Genomic DNA, 19,856 nt, shown 5'->3' with positions numbered 1-19,856 from the left:
TCTACAAGGGGTAAGACTTGATGACAGCTATGGTTGGATGGGAGGAGACACCCAATGCATGACGGGATTATGTAGGAAGTTTTAACAGTTTCTTTTGAGACAAATAAATTGCCAAAACTGACACTTACAGGCACTCCGGATATGCAAGTATATGCAATAAAGCACTGGAAAAAAAAAAAACATTTTTCATAATATGCCACCTTTAACAGTAGAGGGAAAATGTCTGGGCAGTTTGGAGATCAAAAGAAAACGATGTCAAGGCTAAAGCAAAGTCCTGTCCAGCACGAATGTTATCTTTCTTTTTATGCAAAGTCAATGAAGGCACTGTGACTGCACAGCTGCTTAATATTTGCCCAAGGAGAAGATAGATAGAAGAGCTTATTTTCTATATAAAATCAAATTAAATGTCAAATTTCTTCCCCATCTAATTAAATCTTTGGATCTCATTTATTCTATTTAATGTGTTTCAATGTAAGAATATCAGCCTGTCAAGGCCCCAACGTCTGTGAGAACTATAATGGGGCCAACCAGCTACAGTATGTGTCCGTGTGTTCGTACTCCAAAATCTTGTTAGATGAAAGCAAGTGCTGAGTGGCTCTGAGTGTGCAGCTCATGCTTGTGACTGTGGGAGAGGAAGGGTGACTTTTAATCTGCTCCAATTCCTTCAGCCTGTGACTTTCAGCTGACTGCACACTCGCTGTAGGACTCTAGGTCACAGAACCGCAGGTACAGTACAAATGGAAGCTTTATAACAAGTCTAATTAGTAGCCAATACATTTATTTTTCATTTGTGTGCAACTACAATGATCACTAATCAAACAGTTGTATACCAAGTTAAGATAAAGTTTCTTTGCTTGACAGTATTTTTTCACAATATTCTTCACTTTATGTGGACAACTAGTTATAACTTTCCACTGCCTATTACAAACACAGAACCTGAATGCCTACATGTATGTATATTTACATTTACATAAAGAACTCATAGCATTTTTTGCACCTTTCTGCATAAGTATGAGTGTTGATTTGTCATTCCAATAATGGTGTGAGGGTAATCTGATCAGATTTGACAAGATGTCACACAGGCAGCCCCCCAGCAGAGACTGAGCCTCAATCCCATTCATCCACTTTAATACGTAAATACTGTGGCAAAGAACCAGCACCCCTCTAGTCCCAAAGGACTCATCCACCACCTTCCACTTATACTCTATACCATCACACAGGAGAGTTGTCTGTGGCCCTCTAATGTACAGTAGTCATGACATCGTGACCTAAGTGTGACCGTTGACTATATTTTGGGATTCTTATAAAGATGATCTTTCTTATTAACATGATTTGAATTTATTCGCTCAGTCTTAAGATGTTTTCACAGTTCAAGCTTGAAGCAGCGCAGCCATTGACAGCACAGTTGTTCTCTCCCCAATAGTAATGAGCAGGGTGCAGATCAGGTTGCAGTATTTTTAAATGTCTTTTCTTTTTGCTGTAGGCTTTTAAAATCCAACAGTTCCACCTAAGTCTCTTGTCATTTCATGCGTCAGCATTAATGTCCTCCTCCCACCTCTCCAAACGTTTCTCAGTTTGTTGCTCAGGTTTTCACTTATTAAGTTTACATGATGCTTGAAAAGAGGAATTAGTGCCTCAACCCATCTTTAAGTGCATATAAATGTGTCCAACTGATATCGTTGCTCTCTGTATCCAACTAAAACGCACAGATAATGCGGTCAGAAATGATGTGCTCTGGCATGTAAACACTTTAATCAGCATAGACAATGCATGTGCACATGCTTTACATCCCCACACTAGCGCGTTGAACAGAAACAGTCAAGAAAGCCAGTAGCAGAAGAAAAGTAAAGTCATTAAAACCTTCATGAAATACTCGCTAAAAAAGATGTATGAATATCCATTTTCCCCTTGTTAAAAATGCTGGTCACTTGGCTCCAGTTGTTTATTAAGTGACATAAGGTCATCCAGAAAGTGGGCTGTGTTAACCTGCTCAAAATGCACAGTGCCACCTAGTGCCGAGGAGGACATGTTCCCAACAGTTATTCTGTTTTCTCTGTTGCATGTAAACTGGGATAAGGAAGGAATTCTGAGGAGATGCCCTTGAGGTCCAATTCTAATTGGTTTAGGCTGTGCATGCAAATGTACTGTCTGAAGAAGGCCAGTATTTGTATTTTGAAAAGACTTGTTATTTTTGATTAATCTGTTCTTGAGGAAACCCTCATCATACCATTCCTCTGACACACTGTCTTTGGCTCTCCCTTTTCCTTCATTCCATTTCTTCACTTGTGCATATTTTTCCTAGAACCAAACTGAAGGGTGCTAGATTTTTTTCGTATTGATATTTGATATTTTTCATTCCTATTTTCAAATGTTTTCATTCTTGCATTCCTTTCCCTCCATGCTCTTATGTCTCATGCACACTATAGGCCTGTTTCCTTTTATTCAGCATCATGATTCTGCAACCAATCAAGGACTTTATTGTTTAGCGATGCTCACATCCCTTGTGATAAATCCACACTCTATATGCAAAGATAATGTGGTCATTATGGTGGTATGTCCGAATGTCTACTATTTTTGACCTGCCTCACGTAAGAAAACACATAAGGCATTCAGAGAAAAAAGGAATAATGAAAGACGTGGGGGTGGGTGGGGGATGGTATGTTGTTGTTCTGGTCCTTTTCATGTTAGTGGGATTGCCCGTCTGTCACCCCTCATTTGTTAATCCTCAAACCTAGTCTGCCATTCCACTGTTTAATCCAACATTTCTGCAGCATAGATGGATGAATGAGACTGAGAAGTGTCTAGAGTACCGGTATATAAAGAGGAGGAGGAGGTAGACACAGATAGAGAAGGTCACTTGTGCCTCCATTGTGGATGGACCACATCATCGCCTTTCATTGTAATAATAATCAGTGAAGTCATTTTTAAAATTAAATGTTCCATTATTATGTAATTTCCTATTTGTTGAGCCAGTTGATATAAATGTCTTGTGGTTCTCAACTATTTTAGTACCACAGCAAAATGGAATATTTTGGTGTTAATGGAATGTAAAAGGATTTTTTTTCCCAATGAATCATCAATCAATCATTAATCAAGTTAATCACAAATTAACTTTTAGCTATATAAAATAGGTAATATTTGCTTGCCTCTGTACTGCTTAACATTGTGGCAATAAATCGGAATATTTTACATAGCTTGTAGTGAGCTTTGCTTTATAGCCAATATTCAAATAGTCTTTTCCAAAAATAAAATTGGATATGTTGAATATGTTGGTGCATTTTCTATCTATTTAAATATAGATTTTATTCATGCATACATTTTCTTGATAAAATTCAGAGGGGTTTTCAATGATGGTCAGAATTGAATTAAATGAGCAAAAGAAATTTCAATTTTCCCATGTTACTGTCATATAACAAAGGCTGAGAAGATACACTTCTCACTTACACTTCCCTCTGTTGGTGACTAGGTTCAGGGGGTTCTGACATTATAAATAAATGCTTCTACTTCTGCTGGTGTGTGCATTTTTGAGATTGTAAGGCTACTTGGTATGAGCACACAATTTCACGCAATGTTTATATTTAGCATAAATGTGCTTTCATGCAAATTCCACTGTTTCTCCGTTGAGTCTTTGTGCATGTTTGGAAAGTTGGAACTAAGTTCCTTTAGTCTTATTAAAGAAGCGGTGTGTGTGTGTGTGTGTGTGTGTGTGTGTGTGTGTGTGTGTGTGTGTGTGTGTGTGTGTGTTCAAAATTCTAAAAGATGCAAAAGTTGCATTATACAAAAATATCTACATTGCATATAATGCAGTATGCATTGGATTATGCATTGTGTAGCTTCAGAATGTGGGAAGAAAACATTGAATCCTCAATAATTGCATCTACAGCTGATCTCCTGAGAGCTCTGGTTCTGTTTGTCATCTGGGTTTAAAGTTTCCAGACCCCATACATTATTACACAGTCTGAGTCTGTCTGCTGCCTGGATATTATCTTCCAAAGGCAGCTGCTCATTGTTCTGCAGAGTTTTAATTCACATTCAAATCAATGCGTGGCCCCGGCTCTGTTCCGTTCTGACTCTGACTCTGTCATAGTGCCGGCCTTCTGGGGTGATGTGGATGCAAACCTGTCTGTGCAGAGCAATATTGATGTATGTTGTTGGCAGGATTATGGGATAGTTATGGCACAAATAATATGGCATGGTTGACGTATTTACAGTCACTACATAACTTACTGTGTTTGTAATTGCTAGTGGCCAATTATGATATCAAGTTACATTTTCTCATACTGTGATATGACCCCATATATTTTTTTAATGGAAATTTAAGGGCTTGTTTGTGTAATGTGCCCTGAACCTTCTTTCAATGACAGCTTTTTTTGGGTCATGAATTTATGACCATCAGAGTAAAGAGATGTTGCATATGTTGCACCATCAATTAATGAAAATCACTGTGCCCATATTCATTTGTCATTGTGTGCTAACTCTGCTTAGAAATTTGGTCTTGTGTAACATTTCAAAATTCTAATTAATAAATATAATTAACTGTTACTATGCCCCAGTTTATTTAATTGTTACATTTCTTCCTTGTGGTTTGGAATTGTATGACTGCTTCGTGCTCGCTACTTTTTTGCCTCCTTCCTTTACACGGATTCATAAAGACACATCTGTTTTTTCTGTCTCATGTTTGACCCACATTGGTTTTCTCCTTGGAAAGCAATGGTTCCATTTTTAGCTGAATGGGACTTCTGTTCATAACTTTATAGCATCAATAACATTTTGTGGTCCTGTGTTTATGATCAAATTGTGTTCTCACTTCATAATTCTATATTTAATCAAATGGATAGATGTGATATTTTAAAATATTTTATATATCTTTTTCATTCCAGGGTAATTATCTCTCCTCATTGTTATTCACATGGTTTTTATTTGCTGCAAAATGTACAGTGCTTCTTTAACATAGGTGGTTGTTGTAGTGTGTAGCAGTGACTTTAATTGAACTATCACGCTGTCCTTATTTTGTGGGTGTCTTCCCATATGGATGGGCTTTGAATTACCTGCAGTGTTGCAACTCTGGATTTTAATCTCTATAGGCGTTGTGTTAAATTTGACATCTTTAGGACTATAGTAGTAGTAATTTAGTAGTAATCTATTTTAGTTTTCTCTTTCTGTTAAAGGTGCCTGGCTTTGTTCTATTTTCAACCAGGGGTGCCAATTTGTAGAATGTTAGCAATAGTCTTTTTTATTTAATAAAAGTAAAGTAAAACAGTAAATCATTTTTGGTAACTCTTCAGCAGTATTGATTACCTGTACATCAACACTCATAAAGTATGGTCTGATCATCACCCATGTCAAGGGAATTGGGAAATATATAATGTAAAATAACAAAAAACTCCAAATCTTTTATGCTTGTAGAACAATCCTAAAGCCCCCTGTAGTGCAAGTTGAAAAAGTCCCAGAGCCTTGGAGTAATTACTTTTAAAATAATGTATTCATGTGTTTGTGTACCTGGATTCCTGTTAAATAAATGAACTCGGGGTTGTGGACTCAAGCTACTTTAATGTTGTTCTTTTCAGAGTTTGCGCTGCTCAAGAAGAGTATGCTAATATGAGCCATCAAAAAAAACAACTTGCATAATGCTGGAAGGGTCACAAAGTGACTTAAAAGGCTTTAGAAATTCGCCAGTCTACATTTAGGGAGACAGTTTTCAAATGGAGATACTCTGGGAACGTGGCTGCTCTCTCAAGAGGTGGACGGCCAGTCGAAATGACTTCAGGAGCACAACCTATAGACTCACTAGTGAGGTACAGAAACAACCCTGAGTGACAGCCAAAGACTTGAAGGTATCATCGGAGCTGGCTAACATCGGTGTTCATGAGTCTACTGTAGTAAAACATGGACTAGGCAGGCTGTCAATAGCAGGGCACCACCAGGAAACCTCTGATTAAGAAAAAGAACAAGTACAGACGCTTTATAGAAAATCATAGTAGTTGTAAACGCAAACTTTCATTAGGCGGTAACAGTTATTTTTTTACCATCAAAGTCGATTGGCAGCCTATTGATACTGGCCGTTAATCATTTATAGCTGTTACGATGATAAATAATCTCTGGAATGTTTCAACGTCTGATACAGTAACATCAGAGAGGTGCTAGTTTGAAAAACAATCAAGTCAGACAGCAGGTGGAGTGCTGCTCAAGGTTTCCTCCTGTTAAAAGGTAGTTTTCCTTTGCTACGATGGCGTCATTGTACTCTGGTTGTGTAAAGAATCAAATCTTGAGTCTTCAGGACCAGAGAAACCCACAGAGGCCTGAGTAAAACCTGCTATAACAGATTGGACACAACTGACCCAATAGGTGTTTTTTAAGATTGTTACTTTTCTAATATGGTGCATTAGTTGTGTATTTTTAATGAAGTAAATATCTAATGCAACATTAGACTTAAAACTGAAGACGCATTTATTTTAACTATCATTCTGCCTTTTATTGTTCTGAGCATCTATTCATTGTGTTTTAGTTATATACCTTTTAATCTTATTTATTTTATTGTTTCTGTTACATTCATTGTTTATGGTTTGTCTATCTGCACAAGCTGTCTTTTGTGAAGTACTTTTTGGTTTTTGTAAAATAAACTTTGATTTGATTTTAATAATTAGTTATTAATCAGATGTAAAAGAGCAGTCTGCTTTTCACAGAAAATGTTCCCTCAAACATAAGACTTCACAGCATGTGTCAGACCTTTAATCTGTGTGTGTATGTGTCTGCATGAGTGTGTGTTGAGGTTAATGAGATGAATTTGTGTGGAAACACTCTGGAAAGTCAGGAGCAGACAACCATGCTACATATGTGTCATCTGCATGATCAAAGCTTCAGGCCAGCAGAGGTTTGAAGCAGTGAATTGAATTGAATTGAAACTGAATTGTATGTATTCTGAATTGTATGTATGTATTCTGAATTGTATGTATGTATGTATGCTGAATTGAAGCAGCATACATACTACTAAAGTGTGTGTGTGTGTGTGTGTGTGTGTGTGTGTGTGTGTCCGGTCAGACATTTTTGAAGACTTGCAGAGATTTAAGGTTGGAGTGCACTGAGAAATGTTTAATAGCTAAACAGGATTTGATATTAATGGACATAAAGAGGTGATCTACTTTAATCTCTGCCAACATGGCTGACTCTAGTGCTGCTTAAGAACAACTAATCATTGAAGAGACATCATATCTAAAACTTTTATGAAAACCCATCCCATGAAACCCATCTGTTTTTTATCAGAACCAGCAAATGTGTACCGTATGTATGTGATGAAGACTACAAAGCATATTGGCTTCAGTGTATTGTGTTTTTTTAAATTATGAAAACATGCCTGTAAAAAACGTATTACTTCGGTGATTTCCCCCCACAGGGATTCAAAAGAAAAGTCATGAGGTCACCACTCTTCATGACTGTAATTTCTTTGAGCTGTGTCAGGTGGGTGGGTGGGTGGATGTGCACAGAGCATGATCACAGTCCTGCACCAGGCAATTTCCCTCTTTTCTTTCACATTAATAGGGGAATGAGAAGCATAGCAATAGGGAGAGAGAAAGGAAGGGGAAGGGAGACCAAGAGGAAGGGATGAGAGAGTTTGTCCAAGGCGAATGAATGAAAACCCTATCCTTGCCTGCTGAGGGGACGAGACTGGTGTATATGCTCTGTTTGGTTTTATCACAGTCTTTTCCTCTTCAGCCCACTCTTTCTTGTCCTTTTACCGCTCCACATATCTTGAGTGTGACATGGTTTCTTGACTTGTGAAATTAGCTGTCTGATGCAGAATTTTCTTTGCATGTGCCCTCTTTTTCTCTCTTGCCAGTGGAGCAACAATAAAATAAAAAAGCATTTTATTGTGTAATGTGAGGCTCCCAGTAGTCATTAGGACTTGATCATAGTTTAAAATTGAAAACGCCATAAACATGAGAGCCTCTAGTAACACCAAATTCTTAACAAACTAATTAATTTATACAACTATGATATAAAATCTTTTTTTCCCTTTATATATACCATTACCATTATATATACATATATACCGTTAGTATGGAATTCCACAATTCTTTTAGTTTTACACTGCCTCTTTCTTCAATAAAGCATTTTTGGGGATTTGAGCCAGTAAAAAGGTATTTGCGGGGATACAGGGAGATGTTTTGAGACTAAAAAGATATCACACAAGGCCTTCTTATAGAAGTCCTGTAAAAGATTGCAGTCTGGACAGGGTTAATATTTCAGTCTTTTTAACCTGAGATGTATAGAAAATATACGCGACTAAGGCCGAGAAGATCTGCGAAGGAAGTTACAGGCCAGGGAGGGCTCAGGAAGTTACCCACAAATATGACAAAAGTCTATTTTTGGAACATCAGTATTGCAGCCTTATTTGTCCTTCAGTCATTGTTATGTCTGAAACAGAAAACCACCCTCAAGACATGGCAGAGGTTGTCTCAAAGCCATGCTGATGCAATGGTTGGACACAATCATCTTGATATGCTAACTTTGAGAGTATCTCAGAAAGTGGCTGATTCACTGTTTGAAGTTAGCGTTCATGGTGTTAGGCAGATGCACTAATCTTTTCTCCATGAGCAAAAACTCACATAATTTTGTGGCTAAATGCTGAAACACACAGTTCTTAGTTGCTCTGCTCTATAGTGATTATGCTACATGGATATAGAATGGGTTTTGTATCAAAATATATATTCAAGCATAATTAATTTTGAGAGCAGCATGTGATCAAAATAGTTCATTACAAATAAGACTAACGTAAAACAAATATTGTAATGACGCACAGGAAAAGTTGTTCTCAAGCCAGATTAAGTGAAAATAAAAGACTTCCAAGTGTTCTTATCCAGGAAGTAATGATGACTTTTACAGATCTTGAAACAGGTGACTGGTTTAGGATGAGTGTGTGGTCAGACATTATTGTCATATCTGGCTACCAGCCAGCAGAACAACTGATGAACCCCCACGTCATCCTGGAAAATCCAGTGAAGGTCTGCAGTCTGATTCTGTAAAGGAGTAAGACATGATGAGCGATGGATGAAGAGGGTGTGAGGGGAATACGATATGTGTGTCATTGGTCTACCAGTTGTCGCAGGCTCTTGTTCCCCACCTGTCTCTTTGGACAAACTCACTATTTTATTTATGCCAGCACTCCCTTTACTCTTATTCCTGTTCCATTATATATTTTACTGGGATCTCCAAATGCATTACATGATGGACCTGAACTAAATGTACTTTTACTACATCGTTCTCATCATTTAGAGAACTTGAAATATTGAAGTAAAATTGGCATGCCCCCCTCTCCTCTGTGCACTCCACAGCTGTTCATGTTTCAGGGTGTGCTGAGGGCGTGCAGGCATATCACTATTTGAATGATGTGCCTTTTGACTGGCCGTTGTTGCGGGTGTGGTGACATGCTGATAAAGGGTTAAAAAACAACCCCAAAACAAAACCCATCATAAACTGTACATTTAAGGGGATGAATCTATATAGATTCAAAGACATGAGAAGGCAGCACATGTGGAGTTCAGGGTCAGAAGTTTCCTTAGCCCTGAACTTGCTGCAGTGCACTGACTCTTTTTTATATCACGGCACTTCCAAGGTCGTTTTAAGGAGATGTTGCCACCATTCTAGTTCACTTAAAGGTCAATGCAAACTCAATATAGACATATTCAAAGGCATATTTGGGCATGGTTTTAAATTGTACTTGAAATAATAAATTTCCGTCTGATTACTGGAAGGCTGAATGTGTGTTGGAGTATGGTGTTTTAGCCTATGTTGATTTGAAAGAAAATTGTGTTTCTAATTTGTTAATATCCAAATTTGCTTCTATATTTTCCCCCTACATAGAACTGATGAATAACCAAATAGGATGTAAAACACTTGCATGCTTTATTATCTATACTCAGTTTCATTTTGGAGTTGATACTGAGGCTTTGGCCATATAAAGTAATTAAGTTTTTTTAGGACTTGATGAATTGTTGGAAATGATTGTGTAAATTCTGTCTTCTTCATTTTGTTTTGCAAAATGAATAACTACCATCAAATACCCTGTCATTCTTATCATATTTATTTCTAGTCTAGTCCATGAAATAATATTTTAATGCAGAATTTGTAAAGTTATTTAGATGTTCTCAAGGATGGCATCTCACGTAAACATGAATGGTCCTCAGAACAGATTTTTAGCGCTGACTGTCTCTCTTTGAAGCCCAACTTCTCTGATAAATATGAATCTGTGAATTCACACGCTGTTTGGAAATTCCCAGAAGCAGTATTGCTCTGTCTGTGAATCTGTCTGTTACCAGGCTTAATAGACACATATGGAACTTTATCTTTATCCACTTATGTGTATCTTCTGTACTGTATCTTCATTTCAGAGGTGATTAATGATCCTCATACATACGAGGCTCTAGAGTAGATTGATTTGGACCTGATTAGGACCTTGTTGAAATACTTCCACAGTAATGGCATCTTATGTAAACAACAGTCCATGCTTTATTAAAACTTGCCATAAGGAAAGCTTCATTTTGTTAGCCTTAGGGTGTTAGTCAAATGCTCCATAAAGGATGTAGGCCAGCTACTAAATCTAGACATTATTGACTGTGTGTTTCTGTGTGTTTGTGGAGAAGTGCTTAACAAATGTTTCTGCCGTGTCCTGAGTTTCTCAGACAACTGTTGTTCATTCCAAGTCAGGACCTTCAAACTATGTACACCAGGAGGCTTGTGGGGTTATGCTAACGATGACTGAAGTTTATACTGGTAATTGCAGCCATTATTCAAGAGACTATAATAACGATTGCAATGAACAAACAAACGTTCAAAACTATGTAACACAAACACAAAAAATAGTGAAAATCTTCCTTGCCCTCAGTTAAATGTTTAATTCCAATACTTGAATAATGTCATATGAAATATGGGTTGTGTCTCTGAAAGTTTCGTAGAATGATAGAAGTGTGTGTGTTCTTGTACTTGCCACATACTGAGTACAAGAACCAGATTCTTCTAGCAAAGTGAGGACACTTATTTGGATTAACGACATTGTGGCTGGTTTCCACAATTTAAGAGGACTGTTTAAGGGTTAAGACATGGTTTTAAAGTTAGAACTGGGTTTAGGTAGCAGTTAAGGTTAGGGATTAGTTGGGCTGGTTCACTTAGATTAAGGACCTGGGTAACGTACAGTATTATGATTATGAAAGTCCTCACAAGGATGTGTGTGTGTGGGTGTGTGTGTGTGTGTGTGTGTGTGTGTGTGTACACATGTAAGTGAGAGAGAGAGAAATGCATCAGTTTGTTTTAAATGAAATGTCTTGCGTTGAATGAGGTCATAATGATAGAAGGAGCATGGACTATAAGTTGTCACCTTTATCTCGTTTTGTCTCTAGTTTTACTGATTGTCTCTTTTCCCTCAATGTCGCTGGTGTTGCTGTGGCGTCAATTGACTGACCACATTAAGATTAAGATTAAGATGTACTTTATTCATCCCCGTAGACAAATTGAATTGGTCATCAAAGGTAAATACATTTATTTCAGTTTTGTCACTACTTTGTGTAATGAAGTGTTTTCTCAAACCGTAAATTTAACTGATAACACCTTTAAGGTCGCTGGGTCATGCCTCTTTGCTGTAAACCTTTAGGTTTTTGGTACTAAAGGCAAAGTAGTGGGGTGCATTGCTATGGTTACCAGTTCCTCGTCATCTTTTGTGTTTGGTGTGTAGACTGTCTGTGTGTGTCTGTGTCTCTGTCTTTGTGTATGTTTGTGTCCGGGGTTTTCTTTGAAGAAAGGACCTGTTTTTGACATAGCCGTGTGAAAAGGAAAGTTTTGTGGCATTCAGGATAGCTAAACTAGAAGAAGTTGTAGATTAGTCTGACTGTTTGAGTATTTTAACTCTGACCATCACTTCTTTTTAAGGTGTGATTTTGGATCTTGTAAAACTAAGTTTAGAGAAAGACTTCAAGTGTGAATTGATGGATGTCAAAATCTCTGGGAGGATTTTCTAAAATTAGCATTTAGTTGCTTTATTTTTTGGAGCTATTATAAGTAATTGTTAAACATAAGCTTTATTTGATTTTGTAGCGAGATGAAGAAATACAGTTTACTGTAAAATACCTATCCACTTGTGTGTCATTTATCTGGACATAATTAGCAAATAAAAGTTGTATAACTGCCTGAAACTGAGCAAAGGAAACCATGAAATGTCATCTTTTAAATAGCCAAGAATCTTTGTGGTTTCTCCTGCATCTTGGTCTGCAGTTAAACAATGACAACCAATCATTTCTCAATGATCTTGGGAAATGATTAAACTTTTAATTGTGTTTGCACATTTTGTGTAAATGGATGCTTTGGGTGTTTTTATCCTTCTACAATATATGTTTACATATGCACACCCATCTTCAAAGTAATTTGGTTGAAAAGCTTCTTGTTGCCATCTTCAAGTCTCTGTCATTGGTTTGAGGAAAGTTTGCCCCACTCTGCAATGCAGAATTCTTTCAGCTGGGACATGGTTAAAGGGTTTCTTGCATGTAAAGCCTTTGTCTGATTGCAGAGATGTGGACTTCCACATCACCGGTTGCCAGGGCCAATGCAGGTCCTAAAACAACGGGCAGCTCTCGAGGTGAACGTGCTCCCAGGGCCAAACCTGGGCACGTTGGTGGTTGTGTTAATCATCCTCTAAATAGACTGTTACTTGGACAGTTAAATGGCAGATTTGGAAAGCTTGTGAGATCTTTTTAAATCCCATGCTAGACTCATAAGCTGACACAATCATTGTGATAGCTTCAGACAGCTCTAGCAGTCTCACCATGGTGTTCACACTCATTTTTACAGTCATGAGCTCACCAAAGTCCATGACTGGGGTTTAATCAGAATACACCTCAAAAAGTTAATAAATGAGAATAAAAACTTGGAGGTAATGTTGCCAATAAGTGTCGGTAATGGTGATGTACAGTATGCGGCATTAGTACCAGTGGAAAGTTGGGTGATTGGATCAACACAGAATTTTGCCAGTAAATACAATTTTAGTTTTGGTCAGAACCTTGAAGGTTAAACTCATTAGTATTTGTTGCTCGCGAGTCTTGAGATACTGTTTCTAGTGCGGCGTGCTGCTGTTAATTTTAGTCTGGTCGTAATGTCTTATGAAAATTGCATGGTATTTACAATGCTGTTTTCATGTTGATCAATGTGCTCGCTACTAGTAGATCCTTCTCAAGCTGTCATTTTGATTGAGTCACATATGTTGGCTGTCATGCACTGAGCAATGAAATAAAGATTTTTTTGTGGGCTTTTTAAAGCAAAAAGGCAATAAAATCAAAACAACCTAAAACGTAATCCCCGTCCCCTCTGACTGGCAAAGGAAATTTGTACTAGTTGTGTTTTTAACTTTTTTGAACTTCCACCTAACTACACTGTTAATTTGCAACATTATATTGACCCAACTGTCAGCTGATAGTGACACACACATGAGAAAGAGAGAGGGAGAGCAATATGAAGTTAACTGAAAAATGTGGCAGTCAAACATTCATGGATTGTAAGAACTCCAGTAAACATACCACAGTGCTTAAAAAAAGTGCAGCTGATTAATAAGAACACGCCTCTGCTCGTTTTCTCGTCACACACACTCAAACACACCAGACATGATCGCTTTGGTTACCAGCGAAACACAGCTCTGGGAGTGACATCACCCACCTCGTGGCCAAAGTCCAGTTCCTCTATCCGGCTTAAAGCTGCTAACACACTGCCACACTTAGAGCTACCGTAACCGCAGATATACACTCAGCGAGAAGACTGGCAGTAGAAGAATGGAGTAAGAGATGCAGGATTATCTCCGTGATCAGGGATAAAACATCCCTCACAGCCAAGATTGACCAGGCCTCACAGATCAACTGCTGCCGTCAGACTTTTTGGCTCCTTCTTTCATTTTCTCTTGTTTTTACTCACCTTTTTCTAACCACTTTATATATTATTGCACTTTAATTCACTTTGTCATGCTTTCAAGATCACCTTTTGCTTCCCCGTTGACAGTATTTCTCATCCTCCTTTAAACAATTGATTTTCTCATCTGTCTGCCTTTCCTCTTCCTCTCTCCTGATGTGGAGAGAAGGAGGGATGAGCCACATGGCTGCTTACCGGCAGTTCCTCCAGGACTTGGAGGAGAAAAGAGGTTAGTGGGCACATTTATGAGCAGTTATCAATCCTGAAATAATTATATAAAATGGGTGGTGTTGTAGTTTGTGTTGTGTTCCACTGAGGCCACCACAGCACTATTATAAGGCTGTTATCACGTGTGTTTTCTCCTGAATGGATTGAGGTGCGGTGGAAGAAAAGTGAAATGCTGCTCATGTGGTTTGCTTATCGATACAGCGAAACAGCACAAACCACAGAATGGGCTGGGCCTTCAGCAGGTGTCATACCTGCTCCCTCGAGATACCTGTGTTACTACATGTTTCTTTAAACAGCGCCTCAGGCGTAGAAAGGCGTGCAAAAGGCGTATGAAAGTTGATAAGGCATAAAAAAGTTGATTGCCAGTTCATGATCAAAGCTAATTTTCTAATGAATAACTCGTTTAGTTCTTAATGACCCATGCTTGCAAATGAAAAGGGTAAAAAGCCATTCTGTGAAATATCCTGTCCTGTTTCCCTCATCGCTGCTGTATGTAGTTAAAATGTAGGTCAATAGAAAATGACCCACCTTTATGTTACCGTCTGCTTCTACTTTAAATGCATTCTTACCACTTATGCGGCATTATTCTGTCAGCTCTAATCTCTTAATTAGCTTTAGTCATTGATGGTCAGATGTTCTTAATGGTCTGTGTTCTTTGTTGTGGGCTTTGTGTCAGTGTCTCAGACCTTCAGACATGGTTTTTATACAAAACAGCAGTAAAGGATTGTGTAGATGGAGCTTAAGAGAAACTGGAAATAAATTAAATCATCATTGTTTGTTCTCCACCAAATAGGCTTGATTTTCATCTGCTTTTTTATATTGAAGGATTAAAATTCCTTCTTGTAATACTTCTTACTTTTACTGTGGCCACAGCAACACATGCTACCACTTGTGCAACTGTGATATTATGTGGCAGCAGCTGCACCATCAGGCCATGCATCATGGCAGATTTACCATCACTAGTATTCTGCTTGACTATAGTGAAGGTTCAGCTCAGTAATTAGCTAATGAAGCAAATCATCCCCAATGTAATAAGGGGATCAGCCATTTCATAACACAAGGTCAAATGCAGAATACAAATTAAAAATCAAATAACAATGTACTGAGTTTTTCTTTAAAGTCAGAGTGAAGGTCACAAAATACATTTCACCTGACTGACATTGTTCTTACATGTGTTGCGTTTAGTTCCACTGATAAACTCTATTGGTTCTGAAATAAATCAACAAGTATCTCTTAATCTGACAGAGGACTATTGCACAGTCTTACAGATGTGTAGGTATCAGTGTCACATCCAGCGTGAACAGATTAGGATGAGTTTATTGAAGATTCTTTGAGGTGGCTCAGGGATTCCAAAAGGCTGTTTGTTTGTACGTGTTTCTTTCATATGACATGAGTTGCCCCTTCTTGGAAAGGTTTCATGTTGGCCTGGATGTTTTATTTCCATTCTGAGTTTTCTTTTTTTGTTTTTGTGTGTCAGTGTAGATTTATTTCAATGTCCTCTTATGAATATTCCCTAGTTCACTGACTGTAAATAACTTTTTCAAACAGTTACATATTTATCCCATAGAATAGATCCCCGTAATTGTTTGAAGCAAGCATAATGCAGCTGCAGAGACTTCATCTCAGTGGCAACTTGCTGTGGTAGGTGCTAGGTAGGTACTAGGTGCTATGGCTTTACTACATCTAAGGTGTGACGAAAGGCAGTCAACAATAATCTTTGATCATTTTTATCGTGGTTGTGCATGAGCCCTCTGGTTTTTGGCTCAATGAATGGAAGACGGTGAGTCACCCATCGGAGTGGTGCATATTACTCATTATTTACACTACTTTCAGAGTTCCACTGACTCTATATTAGCAACTCAAACAAAACAATGCAAAAAAGTACACACACACACACACACACACACACACACACACACACACACACAGGATATATAAATGCCACATCTGTCTCGTATCAGCAAAAATCTTCATTCACCCTACATGCTTGATGTGCTATGCGTAACTGCTGCAGACTTGTTTCCTTTGTTGGCTGCCTTTGGGGTCAGAAACAAATTGTGTCTCCTCAGTATTAGCCTAACTAACTGTCCTGCTTCACTGTACCTTTTAAATTTCCTCTTGTCACCACAAATTATATTTATTGATAGATGAATCGATTGATTGGTGCATTCCAATATACTGTTTTGTTTATTTCTGGGCTTCTATTGCAATATCTGCAATAATAAGTGTATTCTTCACATAATAATATTGCAATTCTAAACTCTTTTGGTTCATAGTTTAGCCTTAATGGAGAGGCTTGAATATTGTGATGTATTTTGTGTGACTTTGGAACTATATGTAGAATGATTGACATACTTAACGATGATTTATCATGATGGACAACATTGGGTGTCATTATTGCTTCAGTACATCACAACATATGGTGACTGTATGATTATGGTAAATCATATCTGTGTTGTTTCATTCTTCTTAACATTGTTTGAACATACAGCTGGTGCAGCCATGAATAGACCAAGCCCACAGTGAGATGTCACACAGAGAAGGCCTAATATCGACTGCTCCCCAAAACAGTAATCTACCACATGTGGTTTAGTTTATAATAATCCAGTCACATGAATGTTTTTTTTGACTTTGCTGTAAATCTGTTAGCTGCCTGGTTGTTACTGCTTGCTACTGTCAGAACATTGTTTTTTCCTGACACGTCAATGAGCATTACATTTTCTCTGAAGGAACACAGAGATGGTTACTTAATTTTTTTAGTCTTGCGTGTACATTTTCAGTAGTGCCAGACAGGTTAAATTACATAAATGAGGATGATCCTCACCATGAGTATAGATCTGTTTGTTGTGAGGGTTCAAGGACCTTAAAGGCATCTGCTCAAAGTGTCTAATGAGGATGTGTGGATGGTGGGGACACCGGTAAAGCAGGCAGGACCAGCTGGACGATGAGCATGTGATTATGGAAAAAGGTTGAGAAGGGAGAGTGAGTTATAACAGTTGTTTAAGTGCCTGTTTCGACATTCAGTTTGGCTCATTTGGCCTTAAGTTCTCCTGCTCTCCTGTTAGTTTAATCCACTTTAACCTTGATAAGTGATAAACTGGTACACTCACACAAACTGTGACACAGTTTAAAATAAATACACTACACTGATTTTATGCATTGTTTGTCTACCTATAACCTGAAGGCTCCCAAAGCATTGAAATCTGTTTCTGTTTAATTATTTGCCAGGTAACCTTGTACACAGGGTTCAATATACACTTGTGGGTCTGCTCTTTACTTTGAAGGATGAGTGACAAACTTTTGACCAAAATGACCAACAGTGGTTGTGTTGCAATGAACACAATGGAGAAGTCCCCGTAACCTGAATTATCTGAAGTAATATCACGTAAAAGTCTTGCTCAGATTGATATGTATGGCATTAAGCTAACGGCTTAGATGTTAAAATCATCTTACCTCAATTAAAATGGGCCTGTACCCAACCCTAACTTAAACGAAGCCATTAAATGCACTAATAGTGGCTTTATAAAGAGTTTGTGTCCTCATCACAGACAGGTTGGCCTTGTGAACTTCAAATCTTGTTAATCAGGTTACATAAATGTCTGAGTGCTGTTTTCTTCAGCATTAGTAGGGGAAACCAGCTTGGGTGCTGAGACAAAGTTATTGTACCATTGGACAGATGTCAGGCCTGTTGAATGCGATAACAAGGAGACGTGTCATCAAACGCCATTAATGAGTAATGATTATGAGTGCAGTCATTATTTAACATCCATTTAATAAGCTGTACAAGTGGGTGTATCATCTTTGTAATGGTTTTCAGCAGATGTGTTTATTTTGTCTAAAATGCTTAGGCAAGTTTAGTTTTAATGACTGCCAATTCATTACAATACCGTTTATAATTTGTACAGAAAGTTGCAACAGCTGCATGTTTCACCAAGCACTAACCTTCCTGAAGGAACACACGACAGACAGGCAGACAGAGAAAAACATCATGTTTTCAGTAGAAGCTATGCAGATGTATTTAGCATGATAACAGTTCTTTCATGCTTATCAGCATCTCACCAGTGCTGCACCACCCCTATGTTGATTTCCTTGCATTTATTGGCACGCTCGTAGTTCAGTGAGCCCCCCACATGCGGCTGGTAGAGCTGTGGCTCCCTCCATAGGATGGATTAGTTGTTGTAGCTCTCAGATCAAAATGAATCGTAAAATTTGCACTTATAGCTGTTGTCAGTTTTTATTGCATCCACTCAGAACAGCCCTTCTCTTCAGATTCAACAGGCCCATTCTTGTAGCTTTGGTGTCTTATCACAGCCTTAATTACAATAACAACTATAATTACTCATGATTAGGTGCAAAGGTGGGGTTTGTACACATAATTACTGTGTATGTGTGTGGTATTGATTCTTTGTTCCCAGAGGGAACACACAAGGTGGCAAAAAGGAGTGAGGGGATCAGAGGAAAGATAAAAGGGGAGTGAAAAGAGAAAAAAAGTTAATGTGGAAATCAAATCATTGTGGTTTGAACTACTGTTTAAACAGCAATAACAGCAATGTTTGCTGAAATAGCAGATTCAACCCATCATTATGACATTATAAAAATGTGATATAATGAGTTCAATTCCTGTTTTTAATGAGTTTAACACCAATAACCATGCCTACTACAGGCTAAATGACATAAAGGTGCCATGTTGACATTTATGCTAGTTTAAATACAAAAGCCACTGTACAGATGTCAAGATCATAACTTGGTAAAGCATTCTACCAAGTTCAAGAGTTATAAAGTGTGGATTTGAAATGAGGCAAAATAACTTACATGTCCATGACAAGATTGGATATTCACATCCTGACTCATTGAAAAAGTTTTTAGCACTGTAGAAATCCATTGTTTTCTGTGATGAATTAGAACCACATTAATTAATTCTGAATATTACTTTGTACATTAACACATTTATTCTTTGTAAAAGCTTTTTTCCGGATATATGTAGAATAGTGTCATAGTCAGAAAGCATTCTTTCCGTTTTTTTAATTACTGTGAAACAGTTTACTACTTTTCAAAGGCTTTATTGAAAATCTAATGGGTGTTTGACTGTAACTTCCCATTCTTGAGCTCACCTCCCCATTAATTAGTTAACAAGGATTAATGCTCCTTAAAGTACCCAGCCTTACCTTAGACTGTCAGGGCAGGGTGTGATGTTGGCCATGACACTTAAGACACTTTCCAAATAGTTTTACATGTTAAGCACACATAGACAGATAGATAGAGACATAGATAGAGAGATAGATAGATATAGATCTATTTTTTCAGCCAGGTAGTGTTGGGTGAATAGTTACCTGATGGCACAGTGAACAGAACATAATTAAAATATCTGCAGAAAGGCAAAATAGGACCACAAATAAGAATGATGATAAGAATCTTATTCTCTATCCTGTTGTGTCATGTCCATTATTGTTTTAAGCATTTGCTCTGTCTTATTGTTGCTTGGACACATATATTGCTTTCTACCCATTTTCCTGTTTCTCTTCCAGCCATTCATGTTTATACGAATGTTCTAAATGACAATTCTAATATCAGTAAAACGGCTTGAAATCCACATAAAAACTCACAAAACTCCTGTGTTCAACACACAAAAGAGCCATAAAGAATGGGTCAAAGTGTTTTTACGCGTAAGAGAGGATTACTTTTATAGAGGATCC

At 37.8% G+C, this 19,856-nt stretch overlaps 1 protein-coding gene across 6 annotated transcripts in view; it reads left to right on the top strand.

The window, feature by feature from the left end:
• The window catches only part of macf1a (microtubule actin crosslinking factor 1a), a 138,896-nt gene that overhangs the window by 17,679 nt on the left and 101,361 nt on the right, over window positions 1-19,856 (top strand). The window contains exon 1 of one of the 6 annotated variants that reach the window (XM_029844749.1): window positions 13,662-14,164. The exons of the other annotated variants lie outside the window; for them this stretch is intronic. Within the exon in view, the coding sequence (XP_029700609.1) occupies window positions 14,092-14,164 (73 nt within the window). The 5' untranslated portion in view covers window positions 13,662-14,091. Of the gene's footprint in view, window positions 1-13,661; window positions 14,165-19,856 lie in introns of those variants that run through there. 6 annotated transcript variants of the gene reach the window in all.

Source organism: Takifugu rubripes, chromosome 12, assembly GCF_901000725.2.
Source record: "Takifugu rubripes chromosome 12, fTakRub1.2, whole genome shotgun sequence".
Classification (NCBI taxonomy): Eukaryota; Metazoa; Chordata; class Actinopteri; order Tetraodontiformes; family Tetraodontidae; genus Takifugu; species Takifugu rubripes.
Note: the sequence above shows the minus strand (reverse complement) of the source record. Positions and strands in the feature narration are given on the sequence as shown.